At 46.8% G+C, this 27,733-nt stretch overlaps 1 protein-coding gene across 2 annotated transcripts in view; it reads right to left on the bottom strand.

Annotated features, from left to right (window-relative positions):
* Positions 1-1,244: 1,244 nt before the first annotated feature.
* Trappc10 (trafficking protein particle complex subunit 10) overlaps positions 1,245-27,733 on the bottom strand; it is a 62,476-nt gene continuing 35,987 nt past the window's right edge. For both annotated transcript variants that reach the window (XM_051187019.1, XM_051187020.1), the window contains 16 exons: positions 27,389-27,535; positions 26,794-26,908; positions 26,390-26,466; positions 25,355-25,446; positions 23,625-23,765; positions 23,203-23,315; positions 20,175-20,689; positions 19,134-19,275; positions 17,805-17,963; positions 16,969-17,198; positions 15,417-15,517; positions 12,950-13,076; positions 11,483-11,653; positions 7,737-7,914; positions 3,435-3,629; positions 1,245-2,612 (listed from right to left, as the gene is read on the bottom strand). In XM_051187019.1, coding sequence (XP_051042976.1) covers positions 2,374-2,612; positions 3,435-3,629; positions 7,737-7,914; positions 11,483-11,653; positions 12,950-13,076; positions 15,417-15,517; positions 16,969-17,198; positions 17,805-17,963; positions 19,134-19,275; positions 20,175-20,689; positions 23,203-23,315; positions 23,625-23,765; positions 25,355-25,446; positions 26,390-26,466; positions 26,794-26,908; positions 27,389-27,535 — 2,742 coding nt within the window. In that variant the 3' untranslated portion in view covers positions 1,245-2,373. The remainder of the gene's footprint in view (positions 2,613-3,434; positions 3,630-7,736; positions 7,915-11,482; positions 11,654-12,949; positions 13,077-15,416; positions 15,518-16,968; positions 17,199-17,804; positions 17,964-19,133; positions 19,276-20,174; positions 20,690-23,202; positions 23,316-23,624; positions 23,766-25,354; positions 25,447-26,389; positions 26,467-26,793; positions 26,909-27,388; positions 27,536-27,733) is intronic.

Here is a 27,733-nt window from a genome sequence, read left to right on the forward strand (position 1 = left end):
GTAGTCTCCATGAGAAATAAAATTTTAAAGTCATGTAGGGCTTATTTTAAGAGCATTAGTTTGTTCATAAATGGTGGCATAACTGCATTTTTAGATAAAATCTGGTATGTTTAATTTCATTTTAAAACTTAAGCTTGTTTTAAACCACAAAGAAAAAGCCAAGTTATCTCCTCTTCATGGAATTTCTATTCTTGTCTGAAACTTCAGACACCCACAAACACACTGCACAATGCGGCTATAGGCAGGAGACCTTAAATACAATTCCCACATTACAATCAGAAGTTATTCTTCCAATCACATGAGACCCCAGGAAATTCACAATTATAACTGACTTTCTTTTACACACTGTAACAGCTGTCTGTAAACACTGGTGGGTTTGCTTCTGAGACACATTCCCTGTCTGACTTCCCAATGTGTAATACCCAAGACATCTTCACCAAACTAGCCTACTTCAACAGAATCCAGTGAGAGTCTCCTAGTTCCTCTACAAATAGGAGAAACAAGGATGACTTTGGGTGGCATTTCCCATCTCGAAAAGAAACACACATGTAGTTTCTGGGTAGCTAGAGGGGAGGAGGAAAAAAGTCTCTTGACAGATTTGATTTCATCTTATTTCCAGATGACAGAGCTACCACAAACATTTTAGATTTCCCATTGTTTTATTCTAAAATAATTAAAAATATATGTAATTAAAAATCTTGAGAGAACCCAGAAATGTGAGAATCAAAGAGTAGTAACTCAGGGTTAGACACCACTCTCAAAAGGTGAGCAGTTCACCCAATACACATGGAAGAGGGAGGCTGACAGTAAGTACCAGATGGAAGGTTTCTAAGTCTCAGAGACCTCCACATTCATGGACTTGACATCTGCAGGCAAATGTCAAGTTTCACAGCAAACAGATCTCAGAGGACTGTAAACATTCAGTAAGTATGAAGTTCTATGTTGCATAACTTGCTTGCCCATATTTATTAGTTTTAAACTGCACATAAGTTTCAGTATTTGTTTTCTTTATGCATTCTTCCAGTGCCTGCAAATGAGAGAGGTGGGGGTGGGTGGATAACACCGTCCTGAGTTAAAAAGGAAATACAACAAGCACTGAAAATGTCCTGGTTCTCCTGCCTTCTGCCTGTGCTCCTGATTCCCTGTGCCCAGGCTGGGTCCCTGGGTGACAGCCACAGCTGTGCATCTCCACTCATGCCAACAAACCCAGAGCACTCTACCTCATATGTACAAAAATACATCACTTCAGAGGAATGAAAATGTTTAATACATACAGCATCATGTATTTACAAGCTATGACTTCAACACCAGTAAAAACAAACATTTATTTTGTCCTTGATTTTTGGTGCAACTTATACACAAACATTACATCAGTTAGTCTGTACTCTTAAAAATAATAAATCAACAATATGTACAATCAAATTTACAACCAAAAGTAAATGAACCCGTTGGTGCGGTATGACTGCAACCCAGTGGACCAGCAGAGGCTCCTCCAGGCCCTGAGTCCTTCTTTATGAGTGACCAGAGCCCAACAGAGACCTCTCTCACCTTCACTCCAGATAGAGCATCTTCAGTTCCAAGACTTAAGGTGCAAAAGATGTCGACTATACAGCTACAATACATGAGCAGACTTTAAAGTGAGAGAAAACATTTCACCCCCACATCCAACAATTATAATAAATATAGATTTAATTCCAAGTGCATATGATATTCAATCGACATTAAGAGAATCAGGGATCCAGAATGCTTAGCCTAAGCCATCTCCACATCACACTTCCCTGTACTCTGGTTGTCTCTCCAGTACCTTTCATGTGGCTTCTACAGATGGACCTTGTGATCTGCTGGGCATCCCAAGGCACAGAAGGGGTTATGTTCCCTCCCACCCCACCCCCTGGCCCCAAAAGGTGTTACTATAAAACTGTAACTAGGGAATCTGGAGTGTAGGACAGTGTTTCATCCCTCAGGAGGCCCACAAGTTGCCTGGAGGCTGAGCTGTCTGAGCAGAAGGGCACACAGTGCCATAAGAAGACTCTGCAGAGTCTGCTGAAGGTCCACCTGAAAGAAACGGAAATGGACCCAGAGAAAGGCTGGGTGGAGACCAGTCTGATGGGGAAAGTATGATGAGTTGGGTTTACCCGCACGGGACAGGGTCAGGGATGAAAAAATGAAAACGAATCCTGTGTCACAGACAACATGAGGTGACGTTCTACTCCACTGAGCAGCAGCAGGACACTGTTCTCTGATGTGTCTGTAGCCAGGCAAGTCTGCCAAAGTCTGGTTAGAGCTAGTGTGTTACCACAGACCACAATCCAGTCACAATCCCTAAAGTGCACTCACTCAGGGCCACTCTGGCTTCACTGGCCCATGGCATCGTCAGGTAACACTGACTTCCAGGACGTGGTCGTCTTGACTGGGAATGACCAGGATCTGCATGCCAGTGCTGGAGTTGAAGACCTGGCCAGCAGGCAGTGCCTGGAGCCGGGGCATGGGCAAGCCTTTGTGCTCGCTGCTGGAAGCTGAGTGTGTGCTGCCTCGACTCCTCACGCTGCTGCAGTCCAGCTGGTCATCTAGGTGCTTGTCCACTGACAGGTTGTCATTTTCTATCCAGCTGTCTGTGAAATACACAGGAAGTCAGACCAAGCCACCGTAGCATGAGCCTAGGAAAGGGGGAGCCAACCTGGGTTGTTGCGTGGATACAGGAGAGTCACCTGAGTGTCACGTCGTTACAGAATTACTGTGTGTGTTTTTTTTAAAACTAGTACAACAGACTGGGGTTTAGGTATTCTTTTCTACTTTCAGTCTGCCACATGAAGCTACAGCCTATTTAAATACAGAACTTACCATTAAGTCTAAAAGGGCTCTGCCTACAGCTTTCACACTATGTTAAGTTGGAACCACACTTCAGGTGCTGACTCTGAACTGGCAGTATAGTTTGGTCCTCTCAGGATGCTGGATAGTGGCTGGAACTACACTCCCCAGTCAGCCTCCCCACCTCTCAGCAAGGGAACATCAGGCTAGCACTAACAACACTGTACAGTAAACAATTTGGGGATTCTGTGCTTCGTTGTAAATCCTATCTCATCTACATCTGTACTTTTATTTGTCTATCTATTTATTTATGTTCTTCGAGATAGAGCTTCTCTGTATAATAGCCTTGGACTGTCTTAAAACTCTTTTTGTAGACCAGGCTGGCCTCAAATTCACAGAGACCTGCCTCCCAAGTGCTGGGATTAAAGGTGTGGGTGACCACACCTGGCTACAAGCTCTGTGCAAATGGTTCTGCCCAGTGGGGGAGGGGCAAGGCTATGCTCAGATGCTCAGGGTATCTGGGCAGTGAGTGAGCCAACTTGCAGTACTTTCCACTTGGACGGGTTGTCAGGTTGTGACCTACTTATGTATGGAGGGGAGCATCTGCCGTTCTATAAACTCCTTACCAGCATCCAGTTGAGAGGCATGAGCAGAGTGATGGGGGAGGTACTTAAACAGACGCACATCAGGCAAGGGGAGGTAACCAGCAAACAGAGGCATCACTTCCATATGGACTCTGTGAGTGGCCTGGGCAGCCACAGGCATGGAGATGACACCACAGCTCTTCCCACATACAGCCCAGTTGCTGCTATTGTCCACAACTGAAATGAGGAGGAAACGCCACCATTTGTATAGACAGCAAAGTGAGACTCATCCCCCTTTCCAATCCTCACAGTCATGGTCTTACCACAGGAAACACATGTCTCAGCTAAGTCCACCTTACAGTGAACATGTGCTTCAATGATCTAGGCACACCACTGTTTTAGTGCAACACTCAGATCTAGTTTAGACTGGATCACATCAGATGCAGACAGAAAACCACCTTCTCCATTAGACAAGTAAAGCATTAAACTAGGCTGTTTGGAGGTGGGAGGCAGATCTGTCTGTGAGTAGCTGCATCAGGACCAATGATCTGTGCTATGTTTGGATCTCAGAATTCCCAAAGGCTCCCATGTTGATGGCTTGGTCCTCAGCTGGTGGTGTTAGGCAGGATCCCATCACAAGGGTGCCAACTTCATCAGAGGGTCCAGTGATGAATTCATGCAAATGGCTATCAGGAGGTGGGGCCCAGTTGGAGGAAGGTCACTGGAGATGGGCCTTTGAAGGGTTTATCTTGTCCACAGATGTGCTTTTTCCTCAGCTTCCTTCACGCCACGAAGAGAGCTGATTCCTTCATCATAGTCCCCAACTGCCATGCTTCTGCCTTGCCTCAGTCCCAAAGCAATGGAGCTAGCTGATGAGTAGAACCCTCTGAAACCACAAGCCAATGAAAATCTATTCCTCTGGATTTCCCAGGCATCTGTCACAATGGTAGAAAGCTGGCCAGCACTGCCTGGATCCTGCACCTGTCCCTGCCCAGCCTGTTCAGCCTCTGGGTGTGACCATTTGTGGAGTGAGAATAATACCATCAACCACCAGATGCTTCCCAAGGATGTAGAAAGATGGTACACATTGCATCATTGAGACACATCTTGGATACAGCAGGGCCTCAGTATGTGGCAGCTGTTATCAACACAGATTATTTTGTTGTTTTGAAACAGGGTCTGGCTGGTATGGAATTCACTGTGGGGACTAGGCTGACCTCAAACTCACAGAGATATGCCTGCCTCTGTCTCTGAAGTGTTGGGATTATAGATGATTAATATGCTTGCTTCTTAACTACCCCCCCCACATTAATCTAGGGTGATCCTAACCCCTGGCCTTGACCACTTGAGGTAAAGAAACAGGTGAGGCCAGCTCGGATCCAGGATGGTGAGCAAGAAAAGACCCTTCCCACAAGAAGCAGACATGTAGCAAGGAGGTCACAGCTTCCTACGCCGTGTGTGACTTGAAGGCCAGAGCAACAGAGGCAGGTGGGGCGGCCATGAGGTCAGCAGGTGCTACAGAACAGGCAGGGAGGCAAGTTTCAGAGTATGACTGCAGTGTGCCCTGATCTCCAAATGAGCTCCAGGCTGCTGCCTCCATGCCACACTCATGTTGGTCCTGATGAAGGCATAGGCCACATTTCCCATCATATCCTTCACATTCTTCTCCAGCATCCACTTGCCCGGAATTGATAACTGGACTTAAGAATTTCCTCCACAAAGGAGTCAGTCACCTACTGCTCAGTTCATCCCCCCCAAAAGAAGCTTTCTTCTTCCTCCTCTTCCTCCTTCTTTGTGTATGTGTGTGAACATGTGTGTCATGGAGCACATGTGGACATCAGAGAACACCTTGATGGTGAGTCTCAGGTGGTTAGGCTTGGTGGCAAGCACCTTGACTGAGTGAGCCATCTTGCAAGTCTAGAAGCATTGTGAAGTGTATCTCAGAGGTCACATGAAGTCAGCCTTCCTTACTGTGCAATCTCAAATGATGACAGGAACTTAACATGGTCACCAGGCTGCAGTCTTCAAAGGCCCCATCACCTTCAAAGGCACTTGGGTCAGGCATTTCTTTTGGTTTAATTCCACAAAACCACAGGCACCCTGACCCTTGCCAACCTCTGATCTATTCCCCTTCCTGTAATGCTGTCACTTGAGACTGTCCCCATCTCAATATGTAACCTCTTCAGAAGAGGGGTAAAGATGCCCAGCCAGAACCCTGTGTGTAGCCTGAGTCCACCTTTTTACCCATCAGTAAGTAGCTGAGGACCTCTGAGCTACTTCTGCTTGGGGCTTCATGCTTTTCTCGTTCTCAGGTGCAGGAGGGCAGCTGAGAGCAGAAGTGTGGAGAATGTTCTGTACTGTGTGCTGAACTGGGCTGTCTCCACAATAGCTCAGTATGTGAGATACTGACTGGTTATCTATAGAAATCAGTACTAGTATCCAGCAGATATTTTCTTGAAAAAGAACCACACGAGGCTGCCATGCCATATCAAAGAAAACAGCTTAGAGCAAGGCATGATGTTTGAAGTTCTGTCAATCCCAGAACTTCAGAGGCTGGGACAGGAGAACTTCCATGAGTTCCAGGCCAGTCTGGACTACAGGGTGATACCCTGTCTCATCCCTCCTTACCATCTCCCCCAAATCCCCAGTCAGTCTTTTTCATGGCTGATAAATTTTGAGATTTTAAGTAAAAATTGGAGTTTGCGAAGCTTTGCATTTGCCTCTGTACTCGATAGCTCCAGCACTCACTGTGAGCTGCTTAGATGTTGAAATGGTTTTACAACTGGAAGATGTGCACACTTGAGCAAACATGCTTTCCAAATGATCAACTCATGTGCTACAAAGTGACACCTGGCCAAAGATCCACTCAAAACCGGACAGATGGAAAGGCTACATGAAATGGGCAACTTCAGACTCCAAGAAGTGGCAGTCTGTGAAAGCTTCCTCATGTACTCCAATCAATATACTTTTCTCCTCAGAGTGGACACAGACGAGGCACAGAAATTTGGTCACCTCCGATTAAGCTAGATAGCAAAGAGATGAAAGACTCCAGGACATCACATGTACTGTTATTTTTCTACTTGAGAACAGATTTATCTTTCATGAAAAATATGCTATGGGTTCACTGTATCATTTTATTTATTATTATTGTGTGTTTATACACAATGATACACTGTGTGAACCAGGCACATATGTCACTGCATACATGTGGAGTCAGTCAGTTCTCCCCTTCCAGAGTGGGTTTCGGGGACTGAACATGGTTGTTAGACTGTGCAGAAAGTACACTTTTGCTTCCTGAGCCACTCTGCCAGCCCTATTTTATTTCATGTGTATATGTATGTTCCTATGTGTGCACATGTAGAGGCCAGGGGTCAACTCTGGTTGTCATTCTTCAGGCACCATTCACCTTGCTTGGAGACATGGCCTCTCACTAGCATGGGTCTTACTAAGTAGACTAGCCAGCCTGACAGGCTTGCTAGCTTGGCAGGTGTGCCTATTTCTGCCTTCCTAACACTGGGATTACAAGTGTTTGTCACCACCCTTAGCTTTTCTCCGTAGGTTCTGGAGACTCAACTAAGGTCCTTTTGATTGCTCTTAGTGATCAAGCCACTTTTCCAACCCCATTTTTGAAATGGAATCTCAAGTAGCCCAGGCTGGCCTAGAATTCACTTTGTAACAGGGATTGGTGTTAAACTCCTGATTCTTGTGTATCTCTTTCCCAAGTCCTGGTGTTATAGGCATGTGTCACCATACCTAGAACATTGGTGTTTTGTTAACAACAACAACAACAAAAACCTTTACATTACTATTAATTATGTACATGTGTGTGCAGGCATATGTATGGCATGGTATGCATGTGGACATCAGAGGACATCTGGGAATTGGTTCTCTCTTTGCACTCTGGATTCCAGGGGTTGAACTTAGGCCACCAAGTAGGAGCTTCATGGGAGGTGCTTTTATCTACTGAGCCATTCTGCTGGCCCCACTGTTTTTCTAAAAATAATAAAATCATGTTTAGAGTGATTCTGTGAACTGCAGGGCCTGGGAAGAGAGGACAGTGTATGGTCAGGGGCTTCAGCTGTTGGGAGCATGCTTTCACAGCACTGCTGGAACTCCAAACCCTACACAAAAGGGCAGATGCATCAGTGGTCCTGACTCCCCAGACTGCTGCACAGTGCTTGTCAGAATGCACTGTAATAACAGAACTGTGTTCAGTGAACCCAGGACTGTGCTGTCCCATGAATCTATCAGACAGATGCTGTGATTCTAGACCGCTCTACTAGGATACTGCACCTCACTGAAGGCCATGGAGCATTGTGCGATCAGGAAGAGCTTGAGGCCTACCTTCATACATAAGCTTGGTGGAAAAATATTCCTCAGATTCCACGAGGGCGTCATCCTTGTCCACATCCAGGAGGTTGGCGAGCCGTGTGATAGACACCTCCAAGGAGCAGAGTGAGCCTGTCCTACAGTACTCAGCCCCCGAAGCAGGGAGGATCTCAGCTCTCACACTGTACAGTGTCTGGAAGGAAGGGACAGACAAGATAAGGGACAGCTTACTCAAGGGGTCAGAGGAAAGGCTGCCAAGGACCAGAGCAGAGCTGCCCACTCACTTTTCAGCACAAGGAAGGCTGGCCCTACTACATGGCCACAGAGTAACCATGGCAGCTAGTACTTACAGACACAACCCCAACTCCATGGCCTCACACTCCTTTTCTTTTCTTTTTTTACATTATTGCTGTTGAGAGGAGAATGCGAGTATGCACATGCCATGATGTCTATGTGGAAATCAGAAGGCAACTTTGTGCAGTTGGTTCTCTCCTTTCAGGGATCAAACTCCAGTTATCAACAGGCTTTTGCAATGAGCACCTTTACCTGTGCAGCCATCTTACCAGCCTCTTAGGTGCCCTTTCAATTACAGGCATTTCTCACAGGAGAGCAAGGGCAGTGGAGTAACCCTCCATGTGTCTCTCCCACATCAAGTTTATTAGTATTTGCTTCATCTGTTTGATCAAACTCCATTAGGGTTTCTAAGTCTGCCTAAGATATTCTGAAGCAAATTCCAGACAATCTGCCATTTCACCTCTTATGCTGACACTGAATATTATTTAAAAAAAAAAAAAAGAGATGTTTTCTTGTCAAAATATCATTACCAAAACTAGTAAAAATTAACACAAACCCTTAGGTACCATCCAATTTAGTCTATAACCCCCCTTTTTTCTTATCAGCCTCATTCTCAACGGCTTTCCATACAAACCAGTATTTTATCACCACCCAGAACAAACTAAGATTCCACACCTGCCTGCTGCTGGTGGCACTGGTGAGAGGCTCACACCACACATGGGCAGTTCCAGCTCAGAAGCCAGGCACTCTTCACCTGGTATGTATGGGGCAGCATGGCATATCTCAATAGAAAGCAATGCACTGCTACTCAAAGAAGGTATCTGAGATTGAGAATCTTGTTCTTTCAAAGACTCATGGAAAGACGACAACTTCTCTGGGGACTCATGAGGCCAGATCTGTTCTCTGACTTTCTTATCAAGCACTCAATTAATTCTGTTCGAAGGCAAATGTCCACCAATTTGATGGGTTGGTCTCCTGCTGCTCTCCCATTATGGGGCATAGGCAGCTGACACATGCAGATATGACAACACATACCCAGCTCTCTAATGGGGGGAAAGAGGGGCAAAGGTGCTGCAGAATTCTGAGTAGCCCATTCACACAGGCCAGCTTTGGGGCATTCAATGGAAATACAAAGTTGCCCATTCACACATCCTTCACCAAGCATTAGTGGACACACTAGGTGAAATTATTTTGAATCTAGCAAAGGACACTTTTCCTAAGGGTTCAAAGGTGTCATGGATGGTGGCAGTGGAGCTGATGGCCAATGGCTGCAGGAAAAGCTTGCCCCTGACAGGCCTCAGCACCAGTCCCTCTCACTGGACTGCTGACGCTGCAAGTCTGTGACTAGAACCCATCCCCCCCCCCCCAGGAAAAAACTACCAATCACAGCCAGTAGTGTCAAACTATTCTGCAGCAGTCTTTTCAACAAGTACCATAGAGCCGGGCAGTGGTGGTGCATGCCTTTAATCCCAGCACTCAGGAGGTGGAGGCAGAGGCAGTTGGATTTCTATGAGTTCGAGATCAGCCTGGTTTACAAGAGCACAGGCTCCAAAGCCACAGAGAAACCCTGTCTCAGAAAAAAAAAAAAAGAAAAACAAACAAACAAACAAAAACAAACAAAGAAAAACAACGAAGCAGCAGCACAGAGATACACACATAAAATGTAAACACAAGCACCAAGACTATCAAGTCCTAAGCAACCTTTCTGACCTTGACTTCGGTGATAGATTCTGAGATCTGGAACCAGAGATTCAAGTGATGGAGGGAGAAAAGTTAGACTGCATCAAAAGTAAACTTCTGTGCTTCAAGAGAGTGCAATGCTAACTACAGAAGGGATACACGCCTACAAATTATATACAAAAGGAAAAGATACCCAAGATATACCAAGAACTTAAAATCTAACAACACAAAGCCACACCACTCCATGTAAGGTCTCTCCAGATGACCTGTAACTACAAAGCCACATACCACCTGACCTCTTGGGAATCCCCCATTCCCAAGATGGTGACACATACTCTGCAACCACTGGGATGGTTATGACCAAGGAACCAGCAGCTGCAGTGCTGTGAGAGTGTAGACCCGAGTGTAGACCTGGGACTCCTGGACAGCTACTGGAGTCCAGCAGCTTCTCAGCAGCCTGCCCAGAGCCACACTATGACTCTACTCCATCAATTCTGTGTCCCATGTATCACAGAAGAACTCAGAGGTAGATTTCCCTGGCATCATTATTATCAACATGGAAGATTCTGGTCACTGATAATCGATGGACATGTGGTCCAACTGCAGTGAAACAGCACGCAGCTAAAGGAATAAAGTCCCAATATGCACTTCCAAATGGACGAGCCTTGAGGACACTGCTAAAGAAAGGCTGCTTGTCACAAGTCACATGATATCAAGAGTGGGAAACTCTAAGGAAGTGTCGATCCACAGACAGCCTTGCCTGTAGCTTCACCTGGGTAAGGAAGAAATGTAGAGTAGCCATGGATGGGTAGAGGTCCTTTTGAGACACAAAGTATTCCCCATTAAGATGTGAAAAACAGACACATAACTGAGTATAAGGACATGCTGAAACAAAAGCTTTAAAAAGAAAGGTGAGCACTATCACATAGGGATACCTCAACAGCTTTCCACACAAAAGTCCTGACTGATTCTTGGTCTCAAGAATACATTTCAGAAAGCAACCCACTAAAGGCTACAAGTGTTCAGGAGGACCCTTGTTCTCAGCTTGCACGACCCCTGAAGGTGAGTGAGACTCTGCTCACAGGATGTAAGAGGAAGGCAGAAGACACACTGGTAACACAGGCCCCATGCACAGTGAATAAGCCAGACCTCCTCCAAAAGCACAGTTATATGTTGGCACTATATGAAAACAAGCCACAACCCTGGTTATATTTAACTCTATGGCCAACGTACAGAGTTGAAAACACGGGTTTCAAAATAATTAAGACTGATTTGGTTACAGGGATGTAGAAAAAAAAAAAAAAAAAAAAAACAGATAGTATCAAGAACCGTAAACACAAATGCCTTTCTATCTGTCCAGCACAAGGGACAAAGCTGACTGAATCAAACACAACCAGGCTTATGTGCCCAGCCTTCGGCTATTCAGAGATGCACACTCAAAGAGGGGGATTATGAGAAAGTAGTAACTTTCTCCGGCGACATTTCCTGTTTTGTGTTTGAAAGCAGTGCCTGGGAGCAGGAGCTCAGGATGGAGATGGGATGGCTCTAACATGTACCTCCAGACTGTTATGGGCGACTGCATGAGGAGGGCAGGGGTCTAGGTCACTCATCACTAGCGTTGTCAGGAACAGGTGCACCCCGGGAAAGACACAGCACCACAAACTGGACAGCATGATCTGTGGCTCCAGTGTATCTAAAGAAGCCACCTGAACCTCCAGAGTATCAAGAATATGAAGTGTCCCATGCTTCCACTTCAACACCCCATTTTTCAACAATATAGTACATACAAAAAAGTTCTCCACTTGAAATTCATAAGTGTAGGGCTTCAAGGAGACGGTCAGCTGCTCTCCAGAAGCTGGCGAAAACCCCACAGAGAACTGGCAGTGCAGAGGAGGGGGAGGCTCCTGCGTCCACGTCAACTCCCAGACAAAGAACACGGACTGCTTGCTGTGGATAAGCTGTAACGAGAAGCACGACTTTGGTCACAGTGCTGGGGAGCCTTGGGGAGGACACAGGCCTTCCACTGTATGCAAAGGGGCACATGTCGGGGCAGTCTGCTGTGAGCCTGTGGGTTCCTGCTGTTGAGCAGCATCTACCATGGCCTCAGTCCTGCTTGCCTGACCTGAAACAGCCTGGTCAGCTGGTCAAAGGGGTCTGCTTTATGACTGCATAAGCTTCTCAGCGTCAGAGATACGAAAAGGAGCTTCAGGATCATTAGTACATGGCAAGCTCCCTACACAGTTCACACTAGGGCATTCATGCCACTGTCAAAGCAGGACCAATGGCACTGCCTGGAGGTGGCAGAAGCTTCAGGAGGTGGACTACTAATTGAGGAAGAATATGGCAAAGCTATTGGGGCCCCACCTCTCTTCCCCTCTTCTTTCTCCCCAAGTTCCCAAAAGGTAACAGCAACAGCAGCTCTGCTCTGCCATGCTCTCCCTCCATGATGTGCTTGCTGCCAGCGCACAGGCCCCAAAGCAACCAGGCAGAGAGACCATGGACTAAAACCTATGGAACCAGGAGCCAGATAACTTCCTTCTTTTCAAGTGATTTCTCTCAGTCACTGTATGACAGTGTCAGAAGGTTAACACGACCATCACCCAGTTGACATCCATGTTAATTGTTTTCTAATAACATAAAACAACTTAGGAACAAGTGTAGCAGACACATGGCCTAAAGACTAGGGTCCAAACCTACAGGCTCAGGGACAGGTTCAACAGAGATGTAACAATGGCCAAATAAATATTAGTGGGAAAGCCTGAAAATACTGAAGCTACAGTCTCCACCAGGAATCATCTAATCAACAGCTAGCAACACTGACTTAACAGAGGAAAGGGCAAAAAATGCTAGGGAGCGAGGGTCCAGATGTGAGCTTCTCATAGCAACATAGTATGGAAGGCCTTTACTTAGAGCAATGCAGGACACACTGTCTCAGAGTGACAGCACACACACAATTAATAGATCACACACAAGCCTGTGTTTACATAATCACACATGGTGCAGGGCTAGCTCAAGGGTAAGTTCTAAAATGAAAAAGGCATTCCTGTGCCATCTGCTGGCCCTCAGCCTTCTAAGCCCACCTGTTCCACAGATGACCTATGCAGGCACATGGCACAAGTGCAGCTCTGACCCAGGCCCTCCTTGCTGGCCAGAGCTTATCCAAATCAGCAGCAGGCTCTGCTCAGCTTCAGCCAGTCCCTCTGGTCTCCTTCCCTGGCCCGCTGAGAATTTGGTGCTCAGACCAGAGCAGTTACCTGCTGAGACTGTGTGTTCAGGGGTGCCAGCCTCAGGTCAGTAGCATGGCCCATGTCTTCCAGATGACTATCTGACAGTTCAAAATCCAGTTCTGACAGGTTCTGGATACGGACTTGGACATATTTCCTAAAGCACAGAAACAAAGTGAGTCACTCAGGGCTCTTACTCCGTGTCTCAACTATGTGAAAGGGAGACCCTGCTGGGAGTGATCGTGTCATAAGCCTTAGAGATTGCCAGCCTTGTATTTTTTTTTTTTAAAGAATAGCCCATTGAGTTAGAAGATTGCTACCTTCAGTCCCAATCAACCTTCTCCCCCTCCCCAACTAGAATATTTAGGGCTTACAGGAATGCAGTTAGGCTACTTGGTAACCCCTCCTTATGCAGTTAGGGTATTTAGCAATTCCCGTGACCTCTTCCCCTGCTAACAACCTGCTTATCTCTACCTGGGTTTCCTCTTAGCCGATATTCTGCTCACCTATGACTAAGAACATCCTGCAGTCTGGTTACCAGGCAACGACCTCCCTCTTCTGAATCCCTGCCTTACCTAGCTTTCCGCCATAATGACTATATAACATGTTTGAGAAAAATAAAATTTTGCAGCTTGATCAGAAAGCCTGTCTTGCTGCCAGTTTCTCGTGTCTCTTGTCTCTTCATTCCAGGTTCTTTGAGGTTCAGGCCCTCGTTGCTGCCCTGCTGGCCAGGACAACACCCTGCCCAAGGGAATCATGAAAGAGGCAGGGGAAGAATGAGTGGTGTCAACACTTTCATTTGGGGCCACATTTAAAGGTGCCAGAATAACTAATCTTTTAACCAGGCAGTCTAGGAGAAAATGGACCTGAGGAAGTTGATTTGATCTGTTGTACTGTGTGTAGTGCCTAAGAGCCAGTGGGTTTCTTGGGGAGACACCTGACTATCCTTCCCCACTTGCCCTGCTCACTTGTTATCTGGAGAACATTGAAAAGTAAGCCTTTAGTAATGACTTAGAATCACCATAGAAGCAAATCCCTGTGTATGCTCCAAATGGCAGTCTAGATCAGGTTAACTGAGGTGAACACCCACCCTCAATACTGTGGTACCACTCCATGGGCTCGCATCCCAGCCTGAATAAAAAGGAAAAAGGAGATGGAGTACTAACAGTCATTCCTCTTGCTTCCTGACTGCGATACAGCATGACCAGCTGCCCACTGCTCTGATGCCATCCCTTCCCTACTACATTGAACTGCATCCTCAAGAAGCATGAACCCAAATAAACGCTTCCTTAAGTTGTTTTTGTCACAGCAACAGATCACTGAGGTTTTCAAACCTCTGAATGTAATATTTCTCTGCTGGGTGCTACATGAAGAGTGCTAGTATAAACATTTCATCCTTATGACTTAGCCAAATCCCACCAGTCCACGAGAAAGAGGGACGGTTACAGTGAGAGGTAAGAGTTGGGTGGTGACAGTGTTGTCATTTAAAACAGGAGAGGCACACACTTTAGGCCCTGACACTGTGCTGTCACCTCTGAACTCCCCCTAGGAGTTCAGCTAGACAACTTGGTTCCTCCCAGACGACATCAGCATGGCTTTCGGGCATCTGTGGTGGGTTAAATCAGCAGATGCATTGCTGAGCACTCTGCAGCGTATAGAACAGCCTGGAAGCACAGAACCCCAAGTGTTAATGCTTTCAAAACTCTACCATGGGGAGCTAACATTACCAAAGGTGCTGGGACAGAGACCTACACAAACCATGAGGATGCCCAGAACATTACACCTTGTAGAAGCTGAACAATTGGAGTCAGCCAGTTAAGTCAGTAGCTTAAAACAGAGGGAGGGGTAGCTAAAGACTGGTGATCAGCTGAAGATCTTGTGGTTTTAGCTGCGGCCCCGTGGCTGCACCCTAATCCACTACTAATTCAGCAACTCCACAGTTTACCCGCCTGCTTCTCTGTTCCCACAGGCTGTATAGCTGTGTATACAGTAGGCTCTGTAGCTGCTGCCAAACATAAGACTAGACATTCAAAGGCTAGGGTGAAAACCTTCGAGCTCAGAGAGGCTGAGTAGCAAAAAGCTAATCTTCTCTCCTTTCTTCCTCTCTGTCTAAAAAGAAAAACTCCAAATCCATCCCTACTACTTCCCATGTCTCTCTCTCTCTCCAGGATGCCCTCTGGTGCTCTATGATTACTTTCTGTCAACTAACTGCTAATTTAGCCTCCTCATTCAAGGCTAGTTTTATCTAATCAATGCAAATGCAAACTCTGGGTTCACAGCGTGATCCCCCAACAAGATCTGGTTTGGATCTCACCTAAAACTTTACACTGACATTGTCAGCTGTGAGGCTGAGGGGAAGCTGGGAACATAGCCTGGGTACCCATGACACAGAGAGGTACTCTGGTAATGTGTAAAAACCACAGTGGCACACAAGGACAAGCTATGTGCCCTGTCCACTGGGGGAGGGAAGCAGAGCTGGCCCCTATTCCAGCCTTACCGGGTTCCAGCAGAGAGCAGAGAGTGTGTGGTCCTGAAGGGCACACTGAATGTCAGTGCAATGACAGTGGAGTAGATAGACCACGGGCAATCAATGGACACCTGGGAAGAAATAGAAGCCACCTTTAACCCACTGTCCAACAGCACAACCTTGTCATCATCCACCAGCTGCACACTGGTTTACTGTGGTTTACTGTCCTAAGAGGAAATTCTATCAGACATTTTTTCACATGAACAAGGGAAGAGGAAAACAAGGAGCTGCAAAATCAACAAGAGATGGAGACAGAATTGGAAAGGGTCCCAGAACACAGCTCAGCTCACAGCACAGGCATCCTGGCAGGAAAAAGCAAGACCACCCACTGTGTCTCATGCATCTGGGCCACAAGCCAATTGCACCTCACAGTGCAGCATGTGTCCCAAGGCTCTAAGTAACCATGAGCCACCAGCAAGCAAGCAATCATCCAATTACTTCACCTGCCTGACAGAACCTAGCTAGAGGCCAAACTAAGTGTAGGCATGTCAGAGACCAAAGAGAGATACTCCCTAGGGGCAAGAGAGGAGCAGGTCTTGAGTTTGCTTTTATCCCCATACAGAATAGATAGATCTATTAGGTGCAAACCACATCTCCCACTTAAGAAGACATCATCTTTACCCCCTGCATTCTCTGCACAGGGTTCAGGGAGAAATTTCCTAACTATTCTTGAAAGACTGTGCTATGGTTTGAATGGGAATAGCTCCCCTAAGCTTTGTGTTTGAATACTTTGTTCTTAGTTGGTGGAAACATTAGGGAAAATTAGGGGGTGTGGCCTTGTTGAGGAGGTGTCACTGCAGGCAGGCTTTGAGATTTCAAAAGCCCACCATTACCAGTTAGCTCTCTCTGTCTCATGCTTGTGAGCAAGATATAAGCTCGGCTACTACTCTAGCAGTAGTCCAGGCCTGCCTACATGTTGCTATGCTTCCCAATGATGGTCATGGATTCTAACCCCCTGAAACCATAAACCACAAATGAAATAGTTCCTCTGGGTCATGGTGTTTTATCACAGCTTGGAAGACTGGAAAGGAAACTCTCTTCTACAAAGATTGACTACCTTATACCTTAAACCACAATGCATTTAAAGTGACTGCTGTCTTGAGGCTTGTTCAACTGTTCCTATACCCACACTGCACAATGTGGGAGGCTCAAAGGGGGCCACAGAATTGGAACCCATGTCACAGGAGGAGGACATACCCAGCAATATTCCATGAGCTGATTTCACATGCACCTTTGGCCAGAGCGGCCATCTCTCTTGAGTATCTGTCAACAAATGCCAGCCCAGAGCCTACCCTAATAGAGCTGTTCCTGACAGAGTTGACCCAGGATGCAAGGATCCACTCTCCCTCCTGCTGTCATGGTGACTCCATTCTGGTTACAGTGAAGTCAGGGCCTCAATGTTTTCTACGGCAGCCACAAGCCCAGATGAGCGCACAAGAGAGCACAGGAAATAGATTCTATGCTCCTCCTACCCAGACAGGCAGGGGCTACTACTGCCTAGCCACACAACCCAAGACTCTACCTTGTGATCTGTGGTGACCATGCAATGGTCAGTTTGCTGCCTGTCTTTCTGCTTCCTGTGGGGCTCTGGCGTCCCCAGAATATTGGTATCCCCACCAGCTGCTGGAGCTGACGGTAAAGACAGAACCTCCAGCTCAAACTCAATCACATGGTATGCAGGAGCAGCGGGAAGACCGATGCTTGTGACCTTGTCAGAGGACTGGATCCGGATTGAGGCAGTGGAGCACTCTTCTGTGGGAGACAGAAAGTCACCTCAGACATGGCTTTGTTTCCCTCTCCTGTCAAGTAGGGAATAGGCACAAAGGGAGGTGACACTGCTGAGCACTTGCTACCCTGCCAGGGGAGAGGCAGGAAAAGCCAAGACCCAAGACAGGGCTCCACAGGAGGCCGGCAGGCCAGGCACTGCTCTAGCACAGACAGGCAGGGGCAGCTCCACCATGGCTGCACACTCTGTCTAAATGCAGACTAACACCTACCCCAAAGAAAAAGAAGATGGTGGCTAGGGACTGGTGACCTAAAAGGGTGACCTGCTTTTGCTCTTTAGTGGTGGGTGGGGTGGATGGGTCTGGAGAAGTGCACTCGTGGAACATGGCCCAGCTGTCAAACTGCACTGAGAGTACCTAGCGAGGCTGGCAGTTTTTGATGACTACTGAACACACCATACTCATATACTGTCGCAGGATGTATGCCCCACTCAGGTGCTAGCTCAGGCCACCTACAAATGCTGACCTCAGGGAATAAGTCAAGGTGCCACAAAAGTGTCAGGGCAGTGATTGCTGGTTACTCTTCCATCCTCAAAGTGTGTGAATACAAGCGCGCCGGCGCCTGCCGCCTTACCTCTTGAGTTAGAGTAGACCACAGCCCTGTTATCCGCCTGACACAAGATGGGCATGGCGTCAACATTGCTGAGCTGGAGGCTGTCTCCATTCTTTACTGTATAATGGCCAGTAGTGACAGTAAACTTGACTTTCTGAGGAATGCCAGCCAAAAGGCTATCTAAATGAAACAAGACAGCAATCAGTACCCCTGTCCTCAGAGAGCAGCCACAGGAGGACTCAGACAGGTGGAGAGAGCTTTTCTTTTACTGAAGTCTGTTAACCTTGTACACCTCTCCCTCCCGCCTCACATCTTCCTCTCCGTGTCTGCCACAGGACGAAGCAGGACTTCCCTGAGAACAAACGACACTGGGAACCCGAGGGAGGAGGGTGTCTCCTGGGCTCCACAGTGAGACTATGGTGTTCACTACGTCATCAAGTCAGACAGGCGGCTCCAGGACAGAGCAAGGAAGCAGCTACTAGAGCTGCTCAGGAGAATGGAGCAGGGGATTGGGCCGGGCAGAGGAGGGGTGAGAGGCCAGAGACGAGAAGGAAAGGCAGGAGAGGGAGGCAAGGCCATGGAGGGAAGGGGTACAGGGCCAGGACTTCCTAGGAGCTGAGTCCTTAGAGACGGCTGTGCCTGACACCCAGAGGCATCTGCTGCAGGCCCAGGAGGAAGCTGGAAAGTAAAGACATAGAGAGCACTGAGAAGAAAAAGAGAAAAAAGGAAAAAAAGAAAAAGCTTTCCTTTCTGTGTTTTCCTTTTGCTTTAAATAAAAAAGGGTTATCATACAGATAAGGGCTAAAGTCAAGGACCTGCACCTGAATTGGGCAATGGACTCCTGAGGCAGCCAGGGCTGCGCATGAAAAGACAAGGAATGTTTGTGGTTCATGTGTGCACTGTGTGAGTATCTGAATGTGTATCAGAAAACTGCAGTCCTTGATACTGTTTATAAATGGGAGAAAACAGCTTCTCTGGTGTTCTAGAACATGCCACATGGCAGGGGTCATTTGAAAGCGCTCCTTCTTCCCTGAAAGCTTGCCAGCAGGACAGAGCCATGCTGTGGAGGCAAGGCCCACTCAGATGAGAGTGTGAACTATACTCTGGGTGCCGCCACCCAAAGGGAGCCAGGTGTACAAGTTCCCTGCACACGATCTTAATGCCTTACTTTCAGATACATGGTTCCTATGCATGATGGCTAGCAATCACAGGAGAGTGACAGAACACAGCTGCAGCCAGTGGCTTCCAGGCTGCTTCCACTACCCTTTCTGCAGAAGCAGAGGAGCAAGAGCTATGGTATATGAGGCCCTCCCCTCTGCGGCTTCCTGTGTGGCTGCAGGCTCCACTCACCGGCCAGTGGTTCCACATGCAGCTGAGGCTCCTGAGAGTACACATCGTACTGGACAATGGGGTGGATGTGTGCAAGAACAAACCACACTGGGCCCAATGAGGCCCGTAACTGTCGCAGCGTGTATGTTCCAGGTTCCTTGGCCTGGGGGCAAAACAAAGCACTTGGAAAGATGAAACTTTCTGTTACAAGTTCCCAAGGTAAAGATGGGCTGTCCTCCCACTCGAATGCCACCCGCCTTCCCTGCAACCCTCTGTCCTGTGTATCACATCTGCACCTATGCTGCTCCAAGAAAGTTCCGACTCTCAAGCCCTTTCTGAGCAACTGATGCTTCTAGTTCAGCGCTAGCCTCTAAGGAGGTAGACACAGTGTAAGGACCTGTTCACGGCACACTTCTGGGAAGGTGCTGAGTGAGACATTCAGCAGGTATGAGTCCCACCAGGGTAAGACCATATCCATGTGAGGCAAAAACATCTTCCTCAGACCCTGTCCTCAAATGAGGTAAAACGAAAAGGGCATGCTCTATCAGAGCAAGTGTACAGTCCCATGCAGCCACCGAAGGGAACAGCTTACAGGGCAGGTCACCTTCAAGTGAGGAGGCATCTTCACACACACAGGAACTAGCTAAGAAAACCCAATAACCCTGCCCTTAAAAAGCTAAGCAAAAGCCCAAACAAAGATCATCACAAAAACTTCATTTAGTAGCTAGGATGATGGCTCATGCCTGTCAAGAGGCTGAGGCAGAAAGACTGCCATGAGCGAGACCACTCCAGGCTACACAGTGAATTCCAGGGCAGCCTGGGCTACAGTGTAAGAACCTGTCTCAAAATAAAAACAAAACAAAACAAAAAACAAACTTCATTCAAAAATCTATCAATAGTCAAGCTACCGTGTAAATATAAAAGTTGAATCTTCCCTAGGATAAAGGGAAAAAAAAAAAAAAAAAAAAACCCAAGCCACAGAGGGCGTCACAGTGCTCTCAGGCTCCCTCCCCCACCTCCACCAACTTGAGAGCCATGACCTGAGCCCGGCCCAACCCATACCTGGGTCCTGAATGCTATCTTGTTGTCTCCTGGCTGCAGAGTCACACTGCTGCACTTGAGCACATGAGCCCCATCCTCCAGGACCAATCCCGAGGATGTCTCTAGAGAGGAGCCACTCTCCTGCCTCCTGAGGAGCATGTGTACATTCCTACAAATAATGCCTGTGGTGTTCAAGGAGTTATCAGAGGGGCTTCTCTCCAACATCTCTGACAAGTCCAAGGCAGGCAGGCTGTTCTGAGATACAGGGAACAGGGAGGCCTCAGCTGGGAAGGTGATGATTCCATTGGAAGTCTTGTGCTTGGTCAGCCACTCAGCTGTCTTTCGGTAGTTGTTTTTTTCAATGCTAAAGTGGACATTGACAGCAATCTGGTCCACGAGGACAGGGACAGGCATCTGGCTGCACACTGTTATCTCCACAGTCAGGACGCCACCCGCATGGACCACAGCGTTGGGAGGGTCAAAATGGAGATCCTTCAGCCGTGCAAAGGGGTGCATGGGTAGCACTACCTTGTGACCTGCAAACACATACTCCATGTCCACACTGGAGTCACATATCCTGATGGCACTACCAGCTCAGGAATGTGGAGGTTTAGAATGAAGATTGCAAGCTTTCCAACCTCCTGCATTCCTTACATCACAAAAGCAGACTAAACAAATACTTCTAGAAACTGGGAATAAGCAAATTAATAGCAGTGAGGTTGTCCACAGCTGTTTTGGCAAATTTAGGAGGAACAAAGAACAACTGCTCCCTCAATTTCAAAATGAGGCTGGTCAGCAGCCTGCTTCCTCGACACCCACAAGGACTCAAATACCCTTTCAAACAACTCTAAAAAACTCTCCAGGAAAGAAGGCTAGTGCTCCACCATGCCCCTAGAGTTAGTTCCAGCTTCTGTCAGACTGTGTAGACAGTAGAGGGACAGCTGCCTACAGAAGGGAGAATTCAGCAGACACTGAAGATAGGTGAGAACCCACAGTGTTCTCTGCATCATCTTCTGTCTTCTTCTCCATAGAGAACAATGCTACAGAACCATTGAACAGGACTGATAAACTAAAGGAGAGTCTGGGGGGTGGGTTTAGTAGAAGTGTGCTTGCTTAGCAGGCACAAGCCGAGGCTGTGGCTGTAGGTTGATCCATCCAAAACCCAACCAACCAACCACCCAACCAACCAACCAAAGTCTGCCCAGAAGCTAACTTGCTACAGCTGACCCAAGAACAGGCAAATGCTTTTGGAACTTGTATTCACATAAAAGGACTAAGGAGCAGGAAGAATAGCCTCATTCCCATCATTCCCCACACAGTAGAAAGCAGAGAAGGCACATGGGGTCTGTAAATCACACCACCATCCTGATGTTGCTCAGAACATCAGGCAGGTGGCACTGCTAATGGGAGGGGCAATCCACCTTTGCAGCCAGTGACCACACAACCAGGAGCCAGAACCTTGTGAAGAACTCGCCATCACATTCAGCACCTGCTACAGACTGGCTGAGCTATGCAATCCAACCCATACACATCTTGTGGTAAATAAAGCAAGCCCTAGACCCCAGAGCACTGGTGCTTGGATATAGGTGTTTGGGAGGTAATTAGACTACATGAGGTCAAGTGGCATTTACAGGGAGATATCCCCAAGTGCATGTGGGCTTCTTCTCCATTGTATGTAAGGACATGGCAAGAAGAAACCCTCACCAGAACATGACCCTACTATGCCTGTCTCCAGAACTCAGAAATAAACGCTTGCTGTTAACTCCCAGTGCCATGGCATTTTATAATGGCAGTGTTTCTCTTAAGAGGGCTCTTGATCAACTAAACACAAAGAGCAAGTTTCATCTGGCTACACAAAATCATCAGTGCTTTCCTCCAATCTAACCTTCCAGACTCTGTAACTTGGAGGGCCCCAGGTGGAAGCCCAGATTCCAGAAGGTGGACTTGTCTGAATGACAGCTGCCTCAATGTTTTGGAAATAAAAAGATATGGTGTAGCAATGTGCCACACCCCATGAGCCTTGAAAACACTAAGTCAAAGAAGCCAGTGACAGGAGACTTCATGTAATGGGAGTCTACAGAGAGCAGAGAGGTGGTTGCAGAGGCTGGCAGGGTAATATAGGGTTCTGTTCTCAGTGACAGAATGGACTGTGGTGGTGGATATGCCATCTATGCACACACTGAAAGCCATTGAACTGTATGCTTCAAATAGGAATTCATGACATGAGAGTAAATGTTCTACATCAAAAGAGAACTGAGACATATAACCAAACTTCATATATAGGCCAAGAATTAAGTGATGTGTGGTTCTTCATTGGACTCCACTAAAAATAACTGATATGGGTCTGGAGAGATGGCTTAGTGAGATAGTACTTGGTGTGTGCACACGTGTGTCTCAGTTTGGAACCTCAGCATCCACATAAAAGGCAAGCATGGAGGTGTGTACCTGCTACTGCAACTCCAGGAGCAGAAACAGGCAGAGCCCAGCAGCTCTCTGGACTGCGAGCCCAGCCCAGAAACAAGCTCTGGTTCAGTGGGAGACTGTCTCCAAAAGCAAGTGGAGAAGTGACTGAGAAACACACACACACACACACACACACACACACACACACACACACACACAAAGCAATGCATGCTTAGCACTTGAGAGGCAGATACAGGAAGACTGTTTCTAGTTCAAGGTCAGCTGGGTCTAATGACTTTCAGACTAGCTAGAACTACATAATGAGAACATATCTCAAAAAATGAAACATAAAAACCACAGCAGTTCATGGAAGCATTCTTGAGATGATCACCAGAGTCTGGCCCTACAGATAGCTATCAGAGAGCCCTGTGGGCCTGTGAATTCTCTTGTGTGGTAAGAAGTCTGAAGCACTCCTCTGTCTCACAGAAGCAGGCTAACCTGTTTGGGTGAAGTCCAAAGCTTCACTCAGGTTCAGCAAAGAAAAAGAGATGGAAAGAAGACAAAGACCCAAGCAGGTGGTATGGTTTCACTCCTTCTTCCATACTGTATGGAAAACCCATGACACAGGATTAGCCACCTGTCTCACCTGGGTTGTCTTCTTGCTGGCTGGCATAGCTGAGGATCTCCTGGCAGAAGTATTTCCGTTCCTCCTCCGTCAAGTGACGGTCACTGGCTAGAAGGCTGCTGGTCTGCAAGTAGCTGAAGTGGAAGAGTTAAGGACCAGGAGGGAGGACCTTCCCAAGAAGGATGCTGAGGCAAGGGGCTTCAAATGTCCTTTCTTGCCTTCAAAGTACGGCCCAAAGCTGTCATTTTTTTTTTTTTAACATTATTAGAAACTCAAAGTCAGATAATAAAAGAGTGGGCACTTGGTCTACACTCTACAGTACCCCCAGTGAAGCAGAGCTCTCTTTCCCCTATGACTAGGAGTTGCCAGCACACTCAGTTGTAAGCCACCATACAATTAGACAGTGACTTCTTGTTGGACTCAACGTTGGACTCAAAGGATACTTTTCCATTTGCCCAAGGTGTTTTTGGCACTCAGCTAGCTGCTTCCTTGTGTGTGTGACAGGCAGGGCCCAGCCCTCAGCCAGGTAATTTTTCAAAGCTCCCTGAAGATACATTTCTGCCTTCTGTGGTGACCTTTTCCTCCTTGCAAAGTTAGCAAACAGAAGCTTGTTAGGCATCACAAGGGCCAGCATTACAGACCTCCATATGACACATGTCCATAGTCCTCCCCACCACCCTCCTATGAGAACTTCCAGGGCACACCATGTGAGCAGTGGATTCATGGTGATAACATGCTGTTGCTCTGGCATCTTGACACTAGCATAGGTCAGCTATGACTGGACAGATACAAGCTGGTTTCAGATACTGAGGGCACCAAAGATTAGGCAAGCAATACCAAGGAGAAAGGCTTTCTAGGTCCAAGGAAACTACAACAATGCACAGAATAAAACCAAATTAAGTTTACAGTGCAAATTTGCCAGGGCCTGTTATACTTCTGGGAGCCTAGGGCTCCCATTTCTTCCCCAGAGGCTAGGATGCTGAGCTAGCCAGAAGCCAATACTGCCAAGTTCTCCAGAGTATCCTTGGGGAGGAACCTCCATTTCCACTACTTCAGACATAATTAGAATTCGTAAGTCCCAAATTAATGTTTCTCAAATTAAGTAAAATTTAAACTCCCCAAAATATACATTTTTTTTTTCCTGGATTCTTTTGGTTCTCCTGCAAATCCCTGTTTTTGCTTTTGTGAAGGTCTAGAACTTTCCATATCTCTTCATTTATAACCTCTACTGCTAGAAAGCACTCTAAATCTCCAATAACAAGAAGAGGAAGGCCAACTGTCATTCAGCTAGTATGTGGCTAAGCTCAACTGGGTCTCCAGATCCTAACTAGCAGGCTAGTGCTTGGCATTGGGATTCTGTGCCTTTGGATTCTGCAGCAGTCAAGTACGTTAAATGCACAGCACCCAAAGACAGACAGCTTTCCCCAAGTGCAGGAGTGGAACATGACTCCTTGAACTTGCTCACAGCTCTAGCCCTGCCATGAATGAGCTAGGTGAGGGATGGCTGCTCCAGAAAACACGGAGTCACTTAGGCATCTACAGGTCCCTATTGAGCAATCCTGACCAGTTCTTTTTGTTTCATCTACTAAAAGTACTTTAAACAAAGATTTCAAAATTTTGTTTCAAATACACAGCTCCCCTTCCTCTCTATAACTGCTATCTCTTTGCACAGCTTTGAAATTGAATCCCACTGTGCCAGGCTAAGCTTGATTTTCTTCAGCAGACCAGTTTTATTACATGCAAACTCTTAATGCTATAGCAGGTTTCTGTGCTCACCCCCAGCTCATCCCTCCCACCTGCATCCAGTGGGTCCGTGATACACTCTAGAGAAAGACTACATGGCCAAATATTGTTTAATGACATGGAAGGCAGGCTCTGAGGTACTTCTCATTATTCACTAAAGTTAATTACAGTGTTTTGTGCATGTATATCTGGATATGTGTCATTAAAGTTAATTAAATATAGCAGGTCAAAGATCATTAACAATGAATGTAATAAGCCAAAAACCTCCCCATGTGGTTCTGGAAGAAACTCATAGACAAAACGATGACTGGTTAATGGATTCTACCTGTTCCCCTCTACCAAGTTATGCAAAACTTTACACTAACTCTGTGTATAAATCTTCTCGTATGTATGTAAAATGCTTAAAATCAAAGAGGTCACCATCAATTACATGTAAAATTCTGCCAGATCTTTTCCAACAAGCTTGGCAGATCGAATCCTCCCAATACTTGTATACATCTCAATGGTGGCATGGGACAAGTCCTGAGGAAAAGAAAAGCACAATTATGCACAAGTTTATTTTTAAGGTTTTGTTTGTTTGTTTGTTTTTAATTACATGTATGTGGGTGAGGGTATGTGCTTGTGTACAGGTGCAGGAGGAGGCTAGAAGCATTGGATTCCCCTGGAGATAGTTACAGGCCATTCATTCACTATGGGTCCTGAGAAAAGAACTTGGGTCCTCTGCATAAACACTACATGTTCTTAAGCACCGAGACCTCCCTCCAGACCTGTACTTAAACTTTTAGGGCATACCTTATATTGACTTTATCCAATGCTGCAGCAAGACACTGTGATTAACAGTTTTCACCTGGTCTCTACTCTCACATTGTCACAGGACATGCCATTATTTCCATACAAAGTCAACAACTTGTGCTTGTGTTATGAAGCACGTGATAAAAGAGAGCCATGAACTCACACAGCGCAGCCCACTTAGCTTCCTCACTGCTTCTGTCTGTAAATACCCGTCCCGGCACTCTTGGGAACACCATCACAACAGATTGACAGATGCTTCCCAGTTCATGGTCTACCTTCATTACTTCCTGGAATCTCTCAAATTGAACCTTTAAAACCAAACATGATAACTCTGCCCAAGCACAAGTAGGCACTTTTGACAAAGAAAGGTATTCATTACTCATTATCTGTTCTTACGTCTCTATTTACTAGAGGGGAAAACCTATGTGGAACAAAATTTTAAGTATTTCAATGTTGTGTGTGTGTACAATTATGGTATCAGGGGCACTAATGAACATGTGAGCAATTACCCTGTTTTTATACAGAGTTCCCCAGTGTACCAAATAAACTACTAGGGCCAACACTAAGGGGTTTAAAGTACCAGCTCATTCAATTCAGAAGACCATGCAGAAGAACAAAACCAGCTAGGACTGAGTGGCTCTGTGGGTAGACTGGGGGCTCTTGCCATACTTACCAAGTAGTGCTTTTCAAAGGCTTCTACTGATGACAGGGCTTCCTGGAGTTTCTTATAAGGGCTCTGAGCTGTGTTGGCTGAAACACAAGGGTACTAAGTGTCTTTACTCAGCAGCAGCATGAATGGTCACATGTATCACACTCACTTTCAGCCCTCAGAGTGGTGACCTCACCTGACTCTTACCAGTGTGATCCACATTATGATGCCCTTCCTTTCCAATTTGAGACAGCCCAGGACCTTCCCGTAAAACTGCTGAGATTGGACTTCTCAGAAACATGACTACGAACACTCAGATGGGGAAATGACTTTCAAATGGGGACAGAGACCCACACCCTCACCGAGTCCCACCTGGCAGTGCGCTCTTACTTCGGGCATTCTCCACTACGCTTCAGCAGCAAGCGTACCTGTTTCAGGTCTCTCAGCTCCTAATCCCGCCAGAAGATCAACTGTCCTGTTGAGATCTTCTGAGTTGGGTCCCTTTTCTGACACAAGTCCACACAGATACCCTAAGGACTTCAGCTGTTGAGGGAAACCCATAATTTCAGTTTGGAAGAAACTTGGATTTCTCATCTAAATGACTCCTGCCTGGGACTGCAGCAGGCTTACATCTTTTCCAGGTTAGTTCCAGAACAGAGCTGAGGCTGTTAATACTCTCTCTGTCTTTCAGCTAACTGTGCCTACTTTTTAAACCACTGCTCTGTGTACCCCTCCCCCACTGTCCCTGCCACCCACCGCACACACTGGCCCATACCTGCATGTCTACATGCCCACTGCACCTTCTTACTTGCCCATCCCTGACACTGACACTGTCTCACTTGCCATCTACTAAACAAGCTGGAAATAACTAAGAAACTATGACTCCATGGCTGTGCCCAGGCACCCTGTGAGGTCATGAGCATATCTAAACTAGTCTAAATAGCTAGGTTTCTCCAAACAGCCCATTGTCTGCCGCACAGCCCCTTAGAAATAATGCAACATATCACACACAGCAGCAGGTACCTTTTCCATTGCATAGCTCCACAGCCCCACCATGTGGGCAATGTTGGAGTCTATCTGTGCCCGGTCACAGCAACCTTCTATCCTCTGCAACACCTCCAGACAGCTAAGAAACACCCAGCAATCCAGAGCACCGGGAGGGACAGAGACCTGTGAGGCATAAGCAGGGGGCACATGAGGGTGCTGTAAGCACAAACCTATGTACTCAGAGTTTTCAGCTCTCAGACAGTGTAATATGGCCATGCTCCACAAAGTTACAGAAGGATAACCTATCACAAGCGAGAGATAGGAGTAAGCTGTATGCAAACATATTTTTGACTCATGTGTCTGGTGATTATAAAGGACCTA

The sequence above is a fragment of the Phodopus roborovskii genome, unplaced genomic scaffold (assembly GCF_943737965.1).
Source record: "Phodopus roborovskii unplaced genomic scaffold, PHOROB, whole genome shotgun sequence".
NCBI classification, from domain to species: domain Eukaryota; kingdom Metazoa; phylum Chordata; class Mammalia; order Rodentia; family Cricetidae; genus Phodopus; species Phodopus roborovskii.